General features: G+C 38.3%; 1 protein-coding gene across 1 annotated transcript; it reads right to left on the bottom strand.

The window, feature by feature from the left end:
- Positions 1–12,004: 12,004 nt before the first annotated feature.
- On the bottom strand, positions 12,005–14,577 carry LOC105037561 (G-type lectin S-receptor-like serine/threonine-protein kinase LECRK4). The gene has a single exon (XM_010913207.4). The coding sequence runs from the start codon at positions 14,545–14,547 to the stop codon at positions 12,199–12,201; it is 2,349 nt and encodes a 782-aa protein (XP_010911509.4). The 5' UTR covers positions 14,548–14,577; the 3' UTR covers positions 12,005–12,198.
- Positions 14,578–19,182: the final 4,605 nt, after the last annotated feature.

Here is a 19,182-nt window from a genome sequence, read left to right as displayed (position 1 = left end):
AATCTGCATTACAAGAAAAAGCTGTCTTGTCAAGAGAAACCAGAGAGCCTTAAATTTGCTTTAGAGGCATGAAAAAGTGTAGTGAAAGTCCCCACATTTTTTAGACAAAGTGTGCATTTCACAGTCGGAAATGGATAACAGGTATTATTCTGGTTTGATCATTGGTTTGGAGTAGCACCACTTAAAGATTTTTATCCACAACTATTCAACCTCTCTCGTAGCTGAATTTTTTTATCATTGGTTTGGAGTAGCACCACTCAAAGCTTTCTGTAGCTGAATTTTTTGATACTCAAGAGGCAAGAAATCACTTTGAGCAAGTAATACATTTGAATTATGAGGAACCACTTGAATCAATGCTTCCACAGCTCAAAGAAATAACCCTCACAACATAGCAGACCAAAATAAAGTGGCATGGAAATGGAAATGGAATAAAGAAAAAAGTTTTTCAGTTAAAAATTGTTACATCTTTTTAAGCGATAGAGGAGTTTGGTCGAGCTGAGCTAACAATATATGGAAAATTAGACTTCCAAAAAAAATAAAAATTTTTACATGACTAGCTTTTTTTAACAGGATTCAGACAGGAGAAAATATGAAAAAAAAAGAAGATGAAAGGGCCAGCTTTTTGTCCATTGTGTGGCACTGAAGAAGAAAAGATTGATCATTTGCTCCTCTCTTGTAACTTCTCTACATCTATTTGGCAGAAGATAGCTCAAAAAATAAAAGTTTTCCAACTCTCTAGTTCTATTGATGATTTGTGAAACTTATGGAGAAACAACCTAACAGATGGATAGAAAAAAGATGCATGGAGTTGTTTGATTATTGTAATTTTTTAGACAATATGGAAAGAGAGAAACAGAAGAATCTTCTAATTTCAAACTTTTTTCATAAATAGTATTTATTTGGATATCATACTATCAGGGGAAAGTAAAGAACTCAGTCATAGAAATGATAAAGACACTAAATGTCATGCCCCAAACCCAGCACCTGAGTTGGGCACGTGACACGGCCACACAACCCTGGAGCAGTGCCCTGAGGATCATGTAAGACCTAATAATTTAACACTTCAAAATTTTAAATAATCAAGTAAATACCAAATCAATCAACCGAGTCACAACTTCAAATCAAATGAAAACTTGTTCAATACAATTATTCAAATGTTCATTGGTATCAGAGAATTTAAGCTAACTGAATTACTAAAGGCTTCAGTTCTCATTTGCTCTCGCCCAAACCATCCAACTAAGCATCCTGTGAGTCTGAAAAAAAAATAAGAAAAAAAATATGAGCTTCTCCAGCTCAGTAAGAATCACTACACATGTACATCAAGCCAGTAGATAAAAGTAATATTTCTGAAATCAATACAATTGGTGAAGACTCATATGTATATAATAACTGAAATATTATCATAAATATGCATTTAATAATATTGATCATCATACATCATCAAGTGAAGTCTTCATTCATTGTTGAATTACATATTATATGTTGCATCTTCTCTAATTTTCGGTTTGTCAATCTTATATCCCTTTTTGGCTTTGGACTAATCCAGACCATACCTCAATCTCTTTCCAATCCAATTATTCTTTCATATAAGCCTTTCAAGGCTGTTCCAGAATGAGCTCATGGCCGGCTGTCCTACGTACGAAAGTCCGTGAGAGGCTGTCCCAGGCATAAGCTTCTGACAGACTGTCCTAGGCATGAGCTCCTGGCCGGCTGATTCATATATCGAGACTAGTCTAAAACATATCCTTTTCATTTAATTCTTGATTTTATCGAATTATTTCAAATTACAGAATGATGAAATTGATAAGTCATATCCATAAGACTCATACCATCAATCATAAAAATCTTTTCATAACATACTCATATTTTAAAAAAAATTCATATAAGCCATATATCAATGTCTCGAGCATAGAAAACTCATCGATTATAAATTCGATATTGCAAATTCAACATATAAGACTAACAAATAAATAACATATATTTAGTGATGATCATGTACAGGATTCTTACCTCGATCAATGAGAAATCAAATTCACAGCCTTATAGTCTGAAAATCAAAACCCTACTCATTGTCCCCCTGGTCGTTGGACTGTTCTCCTATCAAATAAAATAAATTAATTTAACCAAATTAATTTTCTAAAAAAAATTATATATTGAGGTTTATCGGAACTCTTACCTATGTTCCCCCCTTCTTTTTATTTTTATTTATTTATTATATATATATAATTTAATTTTTATTTATTTATTATATATATATATTTAATTTTTTTTATTTAGAGAAGAGAGAAGAGGCTTCTTCTTCTCTTCCCCACGATCAAAAACAGGGGACCCGAGCTCTTTCCGAGTGCCTCCCCCTCATCCGGCCAGGTGGGCCACCTCCGGCCACCCTTCCCGGCAACCTCAACGACGGCGAGGCTACCGTCTCAGTGGCAGCCCCACCCCTCTTTGCTGCCGACGGTGGAAGGAGAAAACAACGTAAATAGGGGTGTCCCTGTTTGAGCCCGAACCGGCATCTCGCTGGCTTTCAAGCACACCGATGGCCGGAGGATCGATTCGAAAGAAAGGAAGAAGGAACGTACCTTGTTCCGGCAGCCAAAAATAGCTCCGACGGCCCTTCTCTTCCGATCAACCACCTACGGTGTTTCCTTTGAGAAAAATTCCTCAATCCCTCAAATTTCTTCGAAATTTTTATTGTAAAATCCTAAGGGAGGAAGGGGGGTCTTTATAGGGAAGAATTTCTATCCTAGCCGGACTCTTCGAGTCTGATTTCATCGGAACGGGAAGGAAGAAGACTTCGATTAGTAACTGAGAAACAAATCTACTATCTCGATCTGACACAATAGTAACTGATATTCCATGCAGTCGTACTATCTGCTCTATATATAAGCCTGCCAATCTTTCTAAAGAAAGATCAATTCGAAAGGATAAAAAATACGCTGATTTCGTCAATCAGTCAACAATTACTCATACAGCATTATTATTCCGAAGTGTTTTAGATAACCCAATCACAAAATTCATAGTAATATGCTCCCATTTCCACTGAGGAATAAGAAGAGACTGCAAAGGTCATGCTGGTCTTTGATGTTCGGCTTTTACTTGTTGACATACCAAACATTGGGCTACAAATGTGTAATATCCCTTTTCATATCGGACCACCAAAAATTTTTTTTCAAATCTTGATACATTTTTGTGCTTCCAGGATGCATGGTGTAAGCCGAACAGTGAGCCTCCTCCAGGATCTCGTCCCTTAATCCTGAAATCTTAGGAACACATAGTCTGTTATCGAACCTCAATGACCCATCCTCATGTGTCCAAAATTTAGTCTGTATATCGGATTCCACTGCTTCTATGACCCTTAGTAACTCTGAATCCTCCTTTTGAGCTACTTTAATCTTTTCAATCAAAATAGGCTATAGTATAAGATTTGCAAATTGAACTTGAGAATCATGTAATCGTATTTTAATTTTTGATTTCTCCAAATCTAGCAATATAGGCTTTTGTGAGGTAATTAGAGCAGCCAATTCACCAAAAAATTTTCTACTTAGAGCATCGGCTACAACATTCGCTTTTTCGAGATGATAATTTATTGTCAAGTCATAGTCCTTCAATAGCTCCAACCACCTTCTTTATCTCAAATTTAACTCCTTCTAAGTAAAGATATATTTTAAACTTTTATGATCTGTGAAAATCTCGCAATGCTCTCCATATAAATAATGCCTCCATATTTTTAAAGCAAAAACTACAGCTACTAATTCTAAGTCATGAGTAGGATAATTTCGCTCATATGACTTCAATTGTCGAGAGGCATAAGCTATCACCCTTCCTTTTTGCATCAAAACACAATCGAGACCTTTACGAGAAGCATCGCTATAGATAGTGAAACCTTCTGTCCCAGATGGAATGGTTAAGATTGGAGCAGTCACTAATCATCTTTTTAACTCTTGAAAGCTTTGCTCACATTCATCTGTCCATTCAAACTTTACTTGTTTGTGTTAGACGAGATAGAGGCATGGCAATACAAGAGAAACCTTCCACAAACCTTCGATAGTAGCCAGCCAACCCCAAAAAGCTACGTACCTCTGATACGTTAGTAGGTCGGTTCCAGTCAACTATTGCCTCCACTTTCTTTGGGTCAATTGAAATACCATCTTTGGAGATGACATGCCCAAGGAAAGTAACACTGTTCATCCAAAATTTACATTTTTGTAGCTTTGCATACAGCTTCTTTTTTCTCAGAGTTTGTAATACAATCCTCAAATATTCTTCATGCTCGAGTGAGCTTTTCGAGTAAATCAAAATATCATCAATAAATACAACTACAAATCGATCCAAGTATGATGCAAACACTCGATTCATCAGATCCATAAAGACTGCCGGTGCATTGGTCAAACCAAATGGCATGACTAAAAATTCATAATGCCCATATCTAGTCTGAAAGGCTATTTTTGATATATCTCCAAACTGTATCTTCAACTAATGGTAGCCAGAACGAAGATCAATTTTTGAGAAGATCTGTGCCCCTTGCAACTGATCAAACAAATCATCGATTCGTGGTAAAGGATATTTGTTTCGCACTGTTACCTTGTTTAATTCCCGATAGTCTATGCAAAGCCGAAGGCTACCATCTTTCTTCTTCACAAAAAGTACTGGAGCTCCCCAAGGTGATACACTAGGTCTAATGAATCCTTTGTCCAATAACTCTTGTAATTGCTTTTGTAATTCCTTCAATTCTGCTGGAGCCATTCGATAAGGGGCTTTAGAAACTGAACTTGTACCAGGAATCAAGTCAATAGAAAACTCAATCTCTCGATCAGGAGGTAGTCCAGGCAGGTCATCTGGAAAAACATCAGAAAATTCTTTCACAATAGGAATATCCTGTAACTTGAGCTTATTATCTTGAGTGTCTAATACAGTGGCTAGAAATTCTTCACATCCTTTTCTAAGAAATTTCTGGGCACGGATAGCTGAGATGAACTTCTGGTGAAAGAAGAATTTAGTACTCATGAAACTGAACTCTAACTGATCTGAAATTTGAAACCTGATTGTCTTTTTGAAGCAATCAACTATAGCATGATATGCTGCTAACTAATCCATCCCCAGGATTAGGTCAAAGTCCTTCATCTCTAAGACTAATAAGTTTGCTTTCATCTTCCTATCTTCAATACTCAGTATACAATCTTTACAAATTGAATTAACCAAGATCACCTCTCCACTTGGTGTGCAGACACAAAGATCATTTTCTAAAGGTGTAGGAGATATCTCACTGGTCTTCTTAATAAAACTAGTTGCTATAAAAGAGTGGGTAGCTCTAGGGTCAAATAGAGCATAGACATCGTTGGATGCTATTTTAATCATACCTGTCAGATATTTACATAATATTCATTTATCATTCAGGGCTATATGTCCATATATATCTAAGCATATAATATTTCATGACATATATATATAAAAAAAATTTTAGGAGATCGGTTCAGTACCTGTCACCACTGAGTTAGAAGCATTAGCATCCTATTGTGTAAGTGCATAAACTCATCCTTGGGTCTTTGATTTTTGTTGTCCCGTATTTTATCTTTGTACATCTTGGGGTGCCCGATTTGCGGAGGTATTTTGAAAATTTTGAGGCATCTGCTGTCTCTGTGATTCTCCTCCACTGCGGCATACAACTACTTTGTGGCTATCTCATCCATATTTGTAACATTATCCTCCAGGCCATGTGCAATCTCGTTTAAGATGGGGTCCTCCACATCTATAACATATAATGCTCTCCTAAGGTTGTACTTTACTTTCAGTGGTAGTCTGGCTTGGTTTTGGGGTCTTTGGTTTGAAGGCTTTGATACTTTGACCTTGAGAATCAATTGCTCTACCTCTTTTCTTCATACTTTTCTCTCTTGCTACTTGAGCATCATTGAGTCCTTTTTCTATTATTAAGCATTTGTTTACAACTTCTTTATAGGTGGACAGTTTAAAAACAGTCACTAGTTGTTGGATTCTCTCCCTTAATCCATTCTCAAATTTTCTGGCTCGAACATTTTCCTCAGCTATCAATGCAGGGGCATATCTCGATAATTCTTCAAATTTGGCTGCATATTGAGCAACTGGCATGTGGCCCTGTACCAGTCGATCGAACTCTCGAAATTTTTGGAGTCGGATACTCTGGGAAAAATACTTCTCATAGAAGATCTTTCTAAATTCTTCCCATGTAAAAGGTACATCATTTGGTCCCAACTTTCCAATTTTCATCTCCCACCAATCGGCTGCCTCACCTTGTAACATAAACGTGGCAAAAGTGACTTTATCTTCAGCAGGACATCTCAAAGTATAGAAAACTTTCTCTATTGCTTTTAGCCAGCTTTCAGCTTCCATAGGATCTGAGATCCCTGAGAATACCGGTGGTGCATACTTTTTGAAATCTAATAAATTGACTTGACGTTCATACTGATTTTTAGCTCCTTGTTGCTGCTGGAACTGTCGCTCCTGAAATATTTGTTGTATGATCTGCTATTGTTGTCCTTGCTGCACCTCTAATATCCTCCTCATATCTTCTCTTGCAGCCACTTGTTGTTGAACCAATACTTGCATTAACTGAGCTACAGTAACTTGTTCCCCAAATTGAATTTCAGGTTCTCCTGGAGTTTCTTCCCTGGGAGTGACCTTTGCAGGCTCCGTAGGATGTTCTTGTAGTGGTGCATCATCATCCGGTGAGGGTGGAGCATTTTCTTGTTGCATAGCTGGCTCCCAAGCATTAGAGCCATCTGCAAATCGAGTAGGTCTCCGATTTCGCCCACACTCAGTCCCTCGTGCCATGACAACCTACACAGTTTCACTTTAGTCAGGAACTTAAGAAAAATATCTCATATTAGTCAATTTTCATCTAAAAGTCTACTCATATACTCTTCCTCTGAAATGAACCTTAGGATTCCTAAACCTAGGCTCTGATACCACTTTGTCACGCCCCAAACCCAGCACCTGAGTTGGGCACGTGACACGGCCACACAACCCTAGAGCAAAGCCCTGAGGATCATGTAAGGCCTAATAATTTAACACTTCAAAATTTTAAATAACCAAGTAAATACCAAATCAATCAACCGAGTCATAACTTCAAATCAAATGAAAACTTGTTCAATACAATTATTCAAATGTTCATTGATATCAGAGAATTTAAGCTAACTGAATTACTAAAGGCTTCAGTTCTTATTTGCTCTCGCCTAAACCATCCAACTAAGCATCCTGTGAGTCTGAAAAAAAAATAAGAAAAAAAATATGAGCTTCTCCAGCTCAGTAAGAATCACTGCACATGTACATCAAGCCAGTAGATAAAAGTAATATTTCTGAAATCAATATTGGTAAAGACTCATATGTATATAATAACTGAAATATTATCATAAATATGTATTTAATAATATGGATCATCATACATCATCAAGTGAAGTCTTCATTCATTGTTGAATTACATATTATATGTTGCATTTTCTCACATTTTCGGTTTGTCAATCTTATATCCCTTGTTGGCTTTAGACTAACCCAGACCATACCTCAATCTCTTTTCAATCTAATTATTCTTTCATATAAGCCTTTCAAGGCTGTCCCAGGATGAGCTCCTGGCCGGCTGTCCCACATACGAAAGCCCGTGAGAGGCACAGGCATAAGCTCCTGGCGGACTGTCCCAGGCATGAGCTCCTGGCCGGCTGATTCATATGTCGAGGCTAGTCTAAAACATATCCTTTTCATTTAATTCTTGATTTTATCGAATTATTTTAAATTACAGAATGATGAAATTGATAAGTCATATCCATAAGACTCATACCATCAATCACAAAAATCTTTTCATAACATACTCATATTTTAAAAAAATTCATATAAGCCATATATCAATGTCTCGAGCATAGAAAACTCATCGATTATAAATTCGATATTGCAAATTCAACATATAAGACTAACAAATAAATAACATATATTTAGTGATGATCACGTACAGGATTCTTACCTCGATCAATAAGAAATCAAATTCACGGTCTTATACTCTGAAAATCAAAACCCTACTCATTGTCCCCCTGGTCGTTGGACTGTTCTCCTATCAAACAAAATAAATTAATTTAATCAAATTAATTTTTTTAAAAAATTTATATATTGAGGTTTATCGAAACTCTTACCTATGTTCCCCCCTTGTTTTTATTTTTATTTATTTATTATATATATATAATTTAATTTTTATTTATTTATTATATATATATATTTAAATTTTTTTATTTAGAGAAGAGAGAAGAGGCTTCTTCTTCTCTTCCCCATGATCAAAAACAGGGGACCCGAGCTCTTTCCGAGCGTCTCCCCCTCATCCGACCAGGTGGGCCACCTCCGGCCACCCTTCCCGGCAACCTCAATGACGACAAGGTTACCGTCTCAGTGGCAGCCCCACCCCTCTTTGCTGCCGGCGGCGGAAGGAGAAAACAGCGTAAACAGGGGTGTCCTTGTTTGAGCCCGAACCGACATCTCGCCGGCTTCCAAGCACACCGATGGCCGGAGGATCGATTCGAAAGAAAGGGAGAAGGAATGTACCTTGTTCCGACGGCCAAAAATAGCTCCGGCGGCCCTTCTCTTCCGATCAACCACCCACGGTGTTTCTTTTGAGAAAAATCCCTCAATCCGTCAAATTTTTTCGAAATTTTTGTTGTAAAATTCTAAGGGAGGAAGGGGGGTCTTTATACGGAAGGATTTCTACCTTAGCCGGACTCTTCGAGTCCGATTTCATCGGAACGGGAAGGAAGAAGACTTCGATTAGGAGTCTTCTTCCTGTAATATTTTTTTTTTTTTTTTTGTTGGGCCGTCAAAGGTTTACTGGCCCAAGTAACTGGGAAAAAAAGCTGATGGGAAAAGAAATCGCTAAAGACAAGGATGTAGTATTTTATAATTCAATACATAAGTCGGGGCATTGTCTTTTCTTCTCAATTTTTTTAAAAAGCCAAGGGGCTCACGTTATCTTTTTTTTTTTTTTTTTTGGTTCAACCCTTTTTCTGTAATAGGCGGGTTTTCAGTTTTTTTTTTTTTTTAGATTTCTCTCTCATATAATTAATATCTATATCTTTTTAATATAAAACTCTCGGTGGGAAACCTCCCGTTTTCCGTCAAAAAAAAAAAAAAAAAAAACAGTGGAGTTTCCACGAGATGCCACAAGCCATATTCTAATGAAGAAGCCAGTGCCTTCTGGGTAGAATCCGAAGGCGAAACGTCCATTTGGTTTTCTGGTCCTCTTGGAGACGTAGGAAATTTCAAGCTTCCATAGAAAAAGTACGGGATCAGTTATTCATGGCACTCAAGTGCCACATCTAGCACGATAAGAAAGTTCAAGCTTCCACAGAAGAAACTCAGGGATCGATCTCTGGAAAAAATAAGGTTTCGGCATCCTCTGTGCTCTTCAAAACCCAGCATTCTTTCTCCATGTGGGGTAGCTTATATTCCGCGAGCTCTTCTGATCACAGTCACAAAGCCATCCTTGCCATTCTGTCCTCCCTCCCCTTGTGGTTGTTACATCTTTGTCTTCTGCCCCAAACCCCACCCACGATGGCGGTTTCTCCCCTTTGTAAATTGTACTCATTCACTTTAATTCAATAAAGTAGGAGGAAGTTTCTCACTTTGCCGTATTTCGTCAAAAAAAAGAAGAAAGAGACCCAGGTAAACACAACGACTCCGTGATTGAAGCTGGTGGGCTCATGCTCTTAATTTATTGAGAGAGAATGGCTGAAGCTCTGCCCCCACTCAGCACTACTATTACTTCAGTATTAGCTGGTTCCAACTCTCTTGAACTGTATTTATCGCTTGTTATAGGTAATTAAAAGCTTCTAAGCCAGCTTCTTACGCTAGCACAGGAATCTGCCCCTTCTTGACCGTGTCTCAGGCAGGCAATAGCTTGTATGTGAATATTATGTTTATCTGCCAATCGAAGCGACGTTACTTTGATTGCATAGAATTGCTGCATGTAGAAGCCAAATGCAGTTCCCATGCATCTCTCACGCTTCAGCAGGACTCTCATTTGAATTAATGGAGCTGAAGTGTGAGAATGTTAGTTATTCCTGATCGATATTTTGCTTATTAGATTTTAATAAAAGATAAACTTGCGTGAGAACATCTAACACTTCCTCCCATGATTGCCCACTTCTTTACGTGTTGGAAGGGCTTGCCGTGGTTGCCTTCTTCTTTAGGTGTTCGAAAAGCTTGCCGTGGTTGCCTGCTTGTGGGCCGTGATTTTAATAGATGTGTCCCACATGGATGCCACACTTTTTTTTGACTGAAACACATGGATGCCATTCTTGTCTCCATACTGTAGCTAACGAGGTATTAGCTTTTATTCTCTCTCCTGCTGGGCCACACCATTCGAAAGAATGTGGCACCTATGATCTCGCCATGTGAAAGAATGTGATAAGGATGTACGTCTTCATCGCCTTCTCTTTCTCTTTCCTTGCCCCGTCTGTCCCTGATATTGGAAATTTCGGTGAAGGACAAATGACCTATGGCGAGTAATCCGGGTGCTGAATATGGGTACAGATTTGAACTGAGGTCTTGGTTGACCTCTGTTCTAGAAAAGATTTAAACACTCCAGCTGATGTAGTAATGTTGAGGTTAATTATTCATATATAGAGATTAATTAAGTACACATAGACATCCAAGGTTTTATAAATTTTATGCGTTCGTGCTAAACTTGGATGCATGGTGCAAGGTTAATTTGTTGTGGTTTTTCAATAGTTGTTTGTTTAATGATAGGTTAACAGTCAATTCTAACACCTTGCATATCAAGATTGAAACTTGGGAGCCAGAATCTTCTATTCGTGTTTGTCTTATTCGAAGTAATAACTTAGAAACTGGGCAAAGCCTTTCTGACGTTGCCTCAGACTGGTTTTTTCAAGATTTGCAATGTTAGTATTCGAAGATCTTCAAGTTAAATATCATAACATGTATTGGAAAATAGGACTCTAGAATCAAGGGCAGAGCAGGAAAAGTTTACTGTAAAGGTTTCTGTAGATTGAAGAAATTATTGCATGCTTTAGAGGATAAGATAGGGCACTTAGTTGAAAATCTGTGAGATTCCATATATATTTCAAGATCTTAGATTAGATAAAAACTGAATAAAAATGAAGAGGAATAGTGAGAAAAAGTAGCAAGGGAAGATAACTAGAAAGGATTCACCTCAGAGAACTGTAGATGCATGCCAGATATTTCTGGACTAATTGAACTTTAAAATAAACTCCCAATGAATAGCTGGTGTACCCTGTATGCCTTCAAGGGCGGAACAATTTAAATAAGTGTTTTGAGAATCTTCAGGTTCTAAAATGCTAGGAAATTAAGTAAAGAAGCATTAGAAACCTATAACTGCAGCCATCAAACCCGCCAAGTCTGCCCCAGATCCATGTGTTTATTAAACAGAATGGGAGAAGTAACTTCTCATAGTGGCTGGTAGGCAACTTCAAAGTTTCCAAGTCGAAAATAAAATACCAAATTATTTTTTCATACAAATATCCATGCGGGCAAAAACGGTCCATATGCAGCGTAAAACCACATGATTAATCCCTTTGAGCTCTGCAACAACTACATGTGGAGGTGAAAACCACATAGACCTGTTTAATGCAAATATAATACACACTGATCGTAACCTGGCAGATCAACTTCATCATAATGCACACTAGCACCCTAGCTGAACAGGATAATCCAGAAAGTGAACCAAGAAATGCTCAAAATTGTATCAGTCTCTCCCTGGTTGCCTTTAGTTAATTCTCTCAATGATTACCCTATTTATCTTTCTTTTTTAATGTTGCATCCTGCCTGTCTTTTCACATTCTTACTATGACATTGTTTTCTTGTGGATATCCGAATGTATCTCTCACTTGAAGTTGGCTTAAGTTGATGAGAAAGTATCGCAAGAAAAGAGTAAAATTGTAAAATGCTTGAAAGATGCTTCCATGGAAACGGCTAATCATCTTTGACATAAAGTAAGACGATTATTACAAACATAAAGATTGTATACTGCATCATTAGGTTCCCAAATTCAAAAACATATAAAATGAGAAATACACTTGCTTAAAAATGCAAAGAGTGAATCTTGTTTTATTCGAAATGGAAATCACCATATATACCAATCTTTTTTGAATGGAGAAAGCACCATAGCTAGCTATCAGAGGTGGGACTTTAGACAGGTTTGACGACACTTGCAGATCAGGAACTAAATCCAGGTGGTGGGGGAACTGATATGTCTGCATTCCCTTCCAGCATCATCACCACATTCTTCATACTAGGCCGAGAACCCGGTTCTGAGTGAGTGCAGCAGAGCCCCAGTTTGACAAGCCTATTCAACTCTGTCATATCTACTTCATCAGGCACGAGCTTCTCCAACTCTCCATCCATAAAGCAGTTATGGACGCAGTCCAGAAGAATGATTGCATCTTCTTCAGCTTCCAATTCCATATTTTTCCTGCAGCATACGAGTTCGAGCAATACAATGCCAAAGCTGTAGACATCTGCCTTCACCGTTATCGGCGCATTCTTGTGCCATTCTGGTGCAAGGTAACCCCTTGTCCCTCTAATGCCCGTAAATGTTCTGGTCTGACTTGGCATCAACAACTTTGCTAACCCAAAATCTGATATCTTTGCCGTCCAATTGTCATCCATCAGTATGTTTTGAGGTTTTATGTCACAATGTATGATACGAGTTTCACAATCCTCATGCAGATAATGGATCCCTCTAGCTATATCTAACGCAATCTTTACCCGCTCATCCCAACCTGGCTGTCCGTCAGCCTTAAAGATGAGGTCTGCAAGCGATCCGTTGCTCATGTATTCATAGACTAAGAGCCTGTTAGTACCTTCATCACAGAAGCCAAGCAGTCTTACCAAGTTCTTGTGGTGAGTTCTTCCAATTGTCCTCATCTCTGTTCGGAACTCTCTTTCTCCTTCATCCACCACCTTCTCAAGTCTTTTTACCGCTATTACTCTTTGACCACGAGGCAAGGTCCCCTTAAAGACAGTTCCAAAGGCTCCCTTACCTAGCTTTTCCTTGAAACCATCGGTCGCTTCCCTCAACTCATGGTAGGAAAAAGGTCTGGGTGCTATTTCGTCCACCAGAGCTGGTTCTTTATTTCTCCACAACCTTCCGTACCTTCCAGCTCGATACCTATAAAAGAAGAAAATTAAAGCAGCCAAGGAAGAAATTATACAAGCAATAATAGCCGCTGACACAATCGAAATCTTAACGCTAAACTTTCGCCTGATAATAATAACGGGAGCTACAGAAGGGCTTTCTGGACGGCTATTAATTACAGACCATCCTCCAGCGCTTATGTTAGCCAGCTTGATGAATGTCGTGGTGGAGTCATCTCTGATCCCATATCTCAATGGAAACACCTGTTTGCTGCACGTATTGTCTTTAAACAGAGCGGCATCACATTTACAGTCACTCAAACATGCATCACTGCAAGCTTCATCGCTTGTTACAGACAGTGAATCAGCATAGGAACCATCCATCCATGCTACGTTGTCCAGAGTGGACATGTATGTCGTGTTATCATCGTTCGAGTAGCAACCAGAGGCCGTGAAGTTCCTTCTGCATCCGTTCGATGTCCTGTTAGCATCAAGATAATCGAAACCAGGCAAACAAGAGCATACCACTTGTCCATTTGCGGAAGTGCAGTAGCTGTTCATACCACAGGCTCCCTTGACCGCACACGGATCTGTTACTTCTGGGAATTTCTTCAATTCCTGTTCTGTGTTTAACTCGAAATCGTGAGAATATAACCGAAAGATCCCATCCACACCAAGCGTTGCACGGTACACTAGTGCTGTCCCGTTCCGGTAGCCGCTCGTTAGATTGGATGCGACATTGCCCTGGTGCAGGTAGAGCCAACCTTTATCATCGAGATATAAGCTCAGATAGCCATCTCCATATGTTCCGGAGGAATAGTAAGAATCCTCTGGACGATCTGGTGATGCCACAGGATATAGAACGAGGTTCCCATCAGTCTGCATGCTGAGCTGAAACTTCCCACTCGAGTGGTTGGTTTCTGATGCGCTGGAAACGAGCTTAGATCCGGAGTGCAGCTCTTGACCTGCCATGATTGTGTCCGTTGGATTGTCAAAGGTTTCCCATATGACATTAAAGTTAGAGTCATAGATGACGAAGTTCCCGGAATCGAGCATGGAAGCATCGTTGCCTGTGGAAAGGTTGGAGATGAGCCTCCCTTCTGAGTGTTGGAGGAGGAGCTTGAGCCCTTCATTAGTTAGCTTCAATACAGCATCTTTGGTCACCGGTGGATCATCTCGGTCTGCTGTCCATATAACAGTGGAGTTTTCAGGAGATGCCACGAGCCATATTCCAATGGAGAAGCCCGTGCCTTCTGGGTAGAATCCGAAGGCGAAACGCCCATTTGGTGACTGCCATGATGTAGGGTTGGCGGTGGGACGGAGAGAGGTGTCCAAGCTTATGTTGGACTGCCTTGGTTGAGCTGCTCCCAGTGCAAACGCTGATGAGAAGATCGAGAGGAACAGGATGTAGGATATTGCTGAAGCCATTAGAGAAAATGACCAAGAAAAGATTGCAAGGACTTGCTAATATCTTGTGCTCTATAAATACTTTTGTGGACTGATTGCATGTAATTGAGAGGGAAAACCGGAACTGGTAATGTCGAAGCAACAAAAGGAGAGATTCATTGGGTTAACCCGAAGTAAACAGCAACAGGCTGTCCCAAAATAAACACAGCGGTACTGCAAATGACTCGGTAGGGTTCGGGTTGTATCTTTCGCGCGAAATAATGATTCAACTTCTTTCATCACTTCAATCGTTGGATCGCGCATTGGCCATTTTGAGATCTGTGCAGGCTGATGAATGAAAAGTTTGGAGTACTCTGCGATTGTGCAACGCGTGATCCAATAGCTGATGCCGCGCAAGAACGTGGTTCATTCTATCGCAAGAAGAATACAACCCTAAGCCGACTCAGCAATGATAATGACATTCCTTGGGTTGACCCAATGTAAACACATCGACTGCGTGATTGAGGCTGGTGGGCTCACGTTCTTTATTTTGAGAGCGAGAGTGCTGACGCTTTGCCCCCACTCAACATTATTACTCCAGTATTAGCTGGTCCCATGATCTCTTGATTGTTGATCACTTGTTACCGATAAAAGCTTCTAAGCCAGCTTGTTACACGCTAGCGCAAGAATCTGCCTGTTCTTGACCGTGTCCCAGGCAGGCAATTGCTTGGGAATGCCATGTTTATAAGCAAATTGAAGCAGCATTAATTTGATTGCATGGTTTTCCTGCATCAAGAAGCCACCTGCAATTCCCCATCTCTCACGCTTCAGCTAGACTCTCATTTGAATTAATGGAGCTAAAATCTGATAATGAGTTATTCCTAATTGATATTTTGCTTATTGGCATATAGTCCAAGAAAAATGATATTCCAGAGTGGTGCTCACATGGTGCAAAGTGATTCACACGGTCGTCAATTCCTCTCTAGCTACATATATAGGATAGTGAATGCACCAGTGACTCGATTGGTGCTGTATATCGTGGCTCTTGATGAAACAACATTTATTTACTTTGGTAGAACAATACAACACTGCATAGCGTTTTGACAACCACTACAGCATCCAATCATAAAGACAGACAGCTGTCATTAGATGGTATATATCATTATTGATAGTTGTCCATCCCCTGGTGACAGTCATTTAAGTATTATACATCACTCTATAATGCAAAGTGCCACAGAAACTTTTTTTTTTGAAGAAAATAGAAAAAATAAGATACTTTCACCATTGAAAATTATATTAATAATATTTAATAGATGATACAAAGATGCTTGACTTTTCTTATTCTTACTATAACATTGTTTTCTTGTGGATATCCGAATGCATCTCTCACTTGAAGTTGGCTTAAGTTGATGAGAAAGTCTCGCAAGAAAAGAGTAAAATTGTAAAATGCTTGAAAGATGACTTACAATATGGAAACAACTAATCATCTTTGACATAAAGTGAGATTGTTGTTACAAACATAAGATTGCATACTGCATCATTAGGTTTCCAAATTCAAAAACTGTAATAACCCAGCCAATTGGACTCTTAGACCCGGCCTAATTTTAAAACAGCCCAAAAACCCCACAAATCATGTGCATTGCACAGAGAAGAAGAGGAGGAAGAAGACTCCAGTTAGGAGTCTCTTCTCTTCCGATTTCCATCTAAATCGGGGCTTCAAGTGTTCAGATTAATCTAGAAAAATTTGTCTATAAAAACCCCTCTTCCCTCCCCATGGTCGGCCACAGCGAGCATCGGTTTTCCCTTCTCCTTCTCCTCGGATTCTTCCATTGAAGCTATAGACATCCTTACCATATCTGCCTAAATTTCTCATTGGAGAAGCTGTCGGAGCCTGAGGTAAGCTCTATCCCTTTTTTCTCTCTTCCTTCCCCTCCTTCTCATATCATTGCACACGACCGTCGGCCATCGGACTCGTTGGAAATGCCACCAAAAAGCAAAGCTCTATTTTTTTTCTATTTAAACTAAGTCTTTTTCTCATTTTTCCAGTTACTAGCGCCACCATCCGTGGTGCCGCACCTCTGAACCATAACCCTTAGCCTCCCCACGATCCTCCATAATGAGATCATGATCGTCGGCGAACAATCAAGGATCAAAAATGAAGAAAAACCCTATGTGCCCTATTTTTTTATGCCCTTTCTTGATTTTTTGCCAGCCGAACCTCACCGCCGGCCATCTCTAGTTCCACCATCGTCGATTGCTGCTGTCGGACCTCTGACCGTGCCGTCGCACCTCGTCGGAGCATGAGCCACCAAGCCCTTTCCCCCTCGTGTCCCTCCTCTGTTCGGTCAGGAAAAGAGAGAAAGAAGAGAAAAGAAAGAAGAAGAGAAGAAGAGAAGAAAAAGAAAAAAAAAGAGATAAAAATTTCAAAAAAAAAAAGAGAAAAATTTTTTTTTTCTCTCTATTTTCTCTCTCTCTTCTTTCTCTCCTTCTATCTCTAGGATTTTTCTATTCTCTCTCTTTCTCTCTCTAATTGCATCACGGATCCTAGGACAAACTTGAGATGAAAATAAGATGATCTGGAATCACTTCGAAATTCATGCAGTAGGTTGGATCCCAGCTCGATTCTTATTCAAAATTTATAGCTTCTGACCATAGTTAATCTATATTGAGTCATTTTGATATGACATCTGATAATCTCGATCATGATTGCCTCATCTGAAGGATACGAAGATTCTCTCTCCACTTTCTCTCTCTACTTTCTCTCTCTAAATTTTTTTTTTCTTTTCATAGATTTTCTCTTTCTAGAAGTCTTATAAACCAGTGGAGGGTCCAGATACTTAGACAAATTTTAATTTTGATTGATCCTAGGAGGAATACTGGATTTATGATATTTAGATCGTTCACAATAATTTTATTTTTTTTACTATCCTTAATTCTCTATGATTTTTATGTTTCATTCTGATCATGTAGAGATGCGACTGTCTATATAAGATATTGAGCAGAATATTTTATTTTCAAAATTTATAAATCAAAAAGTTCGTTGATTGCTGTACTTGGATCAATCACCAATGGAGGTAAGAATCCCTATATACATGATCATCATTATATATACTATTTTTATTGTTGGATTTATATCTTTGGTTTTATATCATTGGATTCATGTTGGCGGATTATCATGTTGAGATATTATGGTTTCTTGTATGATTTTTCAATGTACATATATTGTGTGTTAATATGTATGTATGCTAGTGATTAATGATATGATTATATAGATATGACATATCTAATTTGATCATACTGTAAATCGGAATTGATTTGATGAAATTAACATGTAATAATTAAATAAAAAAATATGATTTGGACTAGCCTCATCATGTGGAATAGCCCATCAAGAGCTTATGCCTGGGACAGTCTGCTAGGAGCTTATGCTTGGGACAGCCCCCACGAGCTTGTACGTGGATCAACCGATCAGGAGCTCATACTTGGAACAGTCCGTCAGGAGCTTATGCCTGAAACAGTCTCTCATAAATTTTCATACGTAGGACAGCCGGCTAGAAGCTCATGCCTGAGATAGGCATGAAAGGTTTATGAGTGAAAATTTGATCGGATAAAGATTGAGGTATAGACTTGATTAGTCCAAAGTCAGAAAGAAAAAGATTAAAGATCATATGATTATGAAAAAGAAATAGAAGACAAGACATGAAATTAATACTGAATAAAAGTATTTCACCCGTTAATATATGATGATGCATCTCTTTTGATATGACAGATAATTTATGGATATTTGCAGTATTCTAGATATTGAATATGAGATTTTATATTTTATTGCTTATCTTTATTTTTAGATTATATTATTATACTAGTGTGATATGTGAAATTCTTATTGAGCTGTAAAGCTCACACTCCTCCATTTCTCTTTTTCTTCTCAGAGTTATAGGATGCTCATGATTGGCTATGGTATGGATTTGCGAGTGAGCGGATGCATAGATAGAGTGTCATTGATACCTGATCAGAGGATTGAAAAAAATTAATTTATAATTATATAAATTTTATTAATTATTATTAAAATATTATGGATGTTGAGATTATAATGAATTAATTATTTTTGACCTTGTATATTCTTTAAGGCTTGTCCTAAGGAGTGTGCGGCCATCACGTGTCCAATCCGGATGTTGGGTTCGGAGCGTGATAGAATGGTATCAGAGCATAGGTTTAAGATCATTAGGGATTGTGAAGCGATATCAAAATTTTGTGTATGATCAATAGGATATGACAAAATGGTATAAGAATAATATCAGAACTTAGGTTTAAGATCACTAGAGACTATAACATAAGCGATATTAAAACTTTTGGATTATGATCAATAGAGTATGATAGATAATATCAAAGCTTAAGGTTTTGATTACTAAGGATGTGATTGAATGATATTAAAATTTAGGTTATGATCACTAGGAAATATGACTTAAGTAGTACTTGAGCTTAAGGTTATAATTATTCAGGATTATGACTTTAGTGATATTTGAACTGAAAGTTATGATCATTAGGGATATGATAGACATAGTAGAAAAGATTCAATATTTGGATTTTGAATCAATAAATACTATGATGAAATTTATGCATAAGTAGCATATGATATCTATAATAGAATTAACGAGTTATATCTTAGATTCTAATTAG

Source organism: Elaeis guineensis, chromosome 9 (genome assembly GCF_000442705.2).
Source record: "Elaeis guineensis isolate ETL-2024a chromosome 9, EG11, whole genome shotgun sequence".
Classification (NCBI taxonomy): Eukaryota; Viridiplantae; Streptophyta; class Magnoliopsida; order Arecales; family Arecaceae; genus Elaeis; species Elaeis guineensis.
The sequence above is the reverse complement of the archived record's forward strand: the minus strand, read 5'-3'. Positions and strand labels throughout refer to the sequence as shown.

What these genes read in the sequence shown, in the direction of transcription:
- LOC105037561 (XM_010913207.4), bottom strand. Translation starts at nt 14,547, where the DNA reads ATGGCTTCAGCAATATCCTACATCCTGTTCCTCTCGATCTTCTCATCA.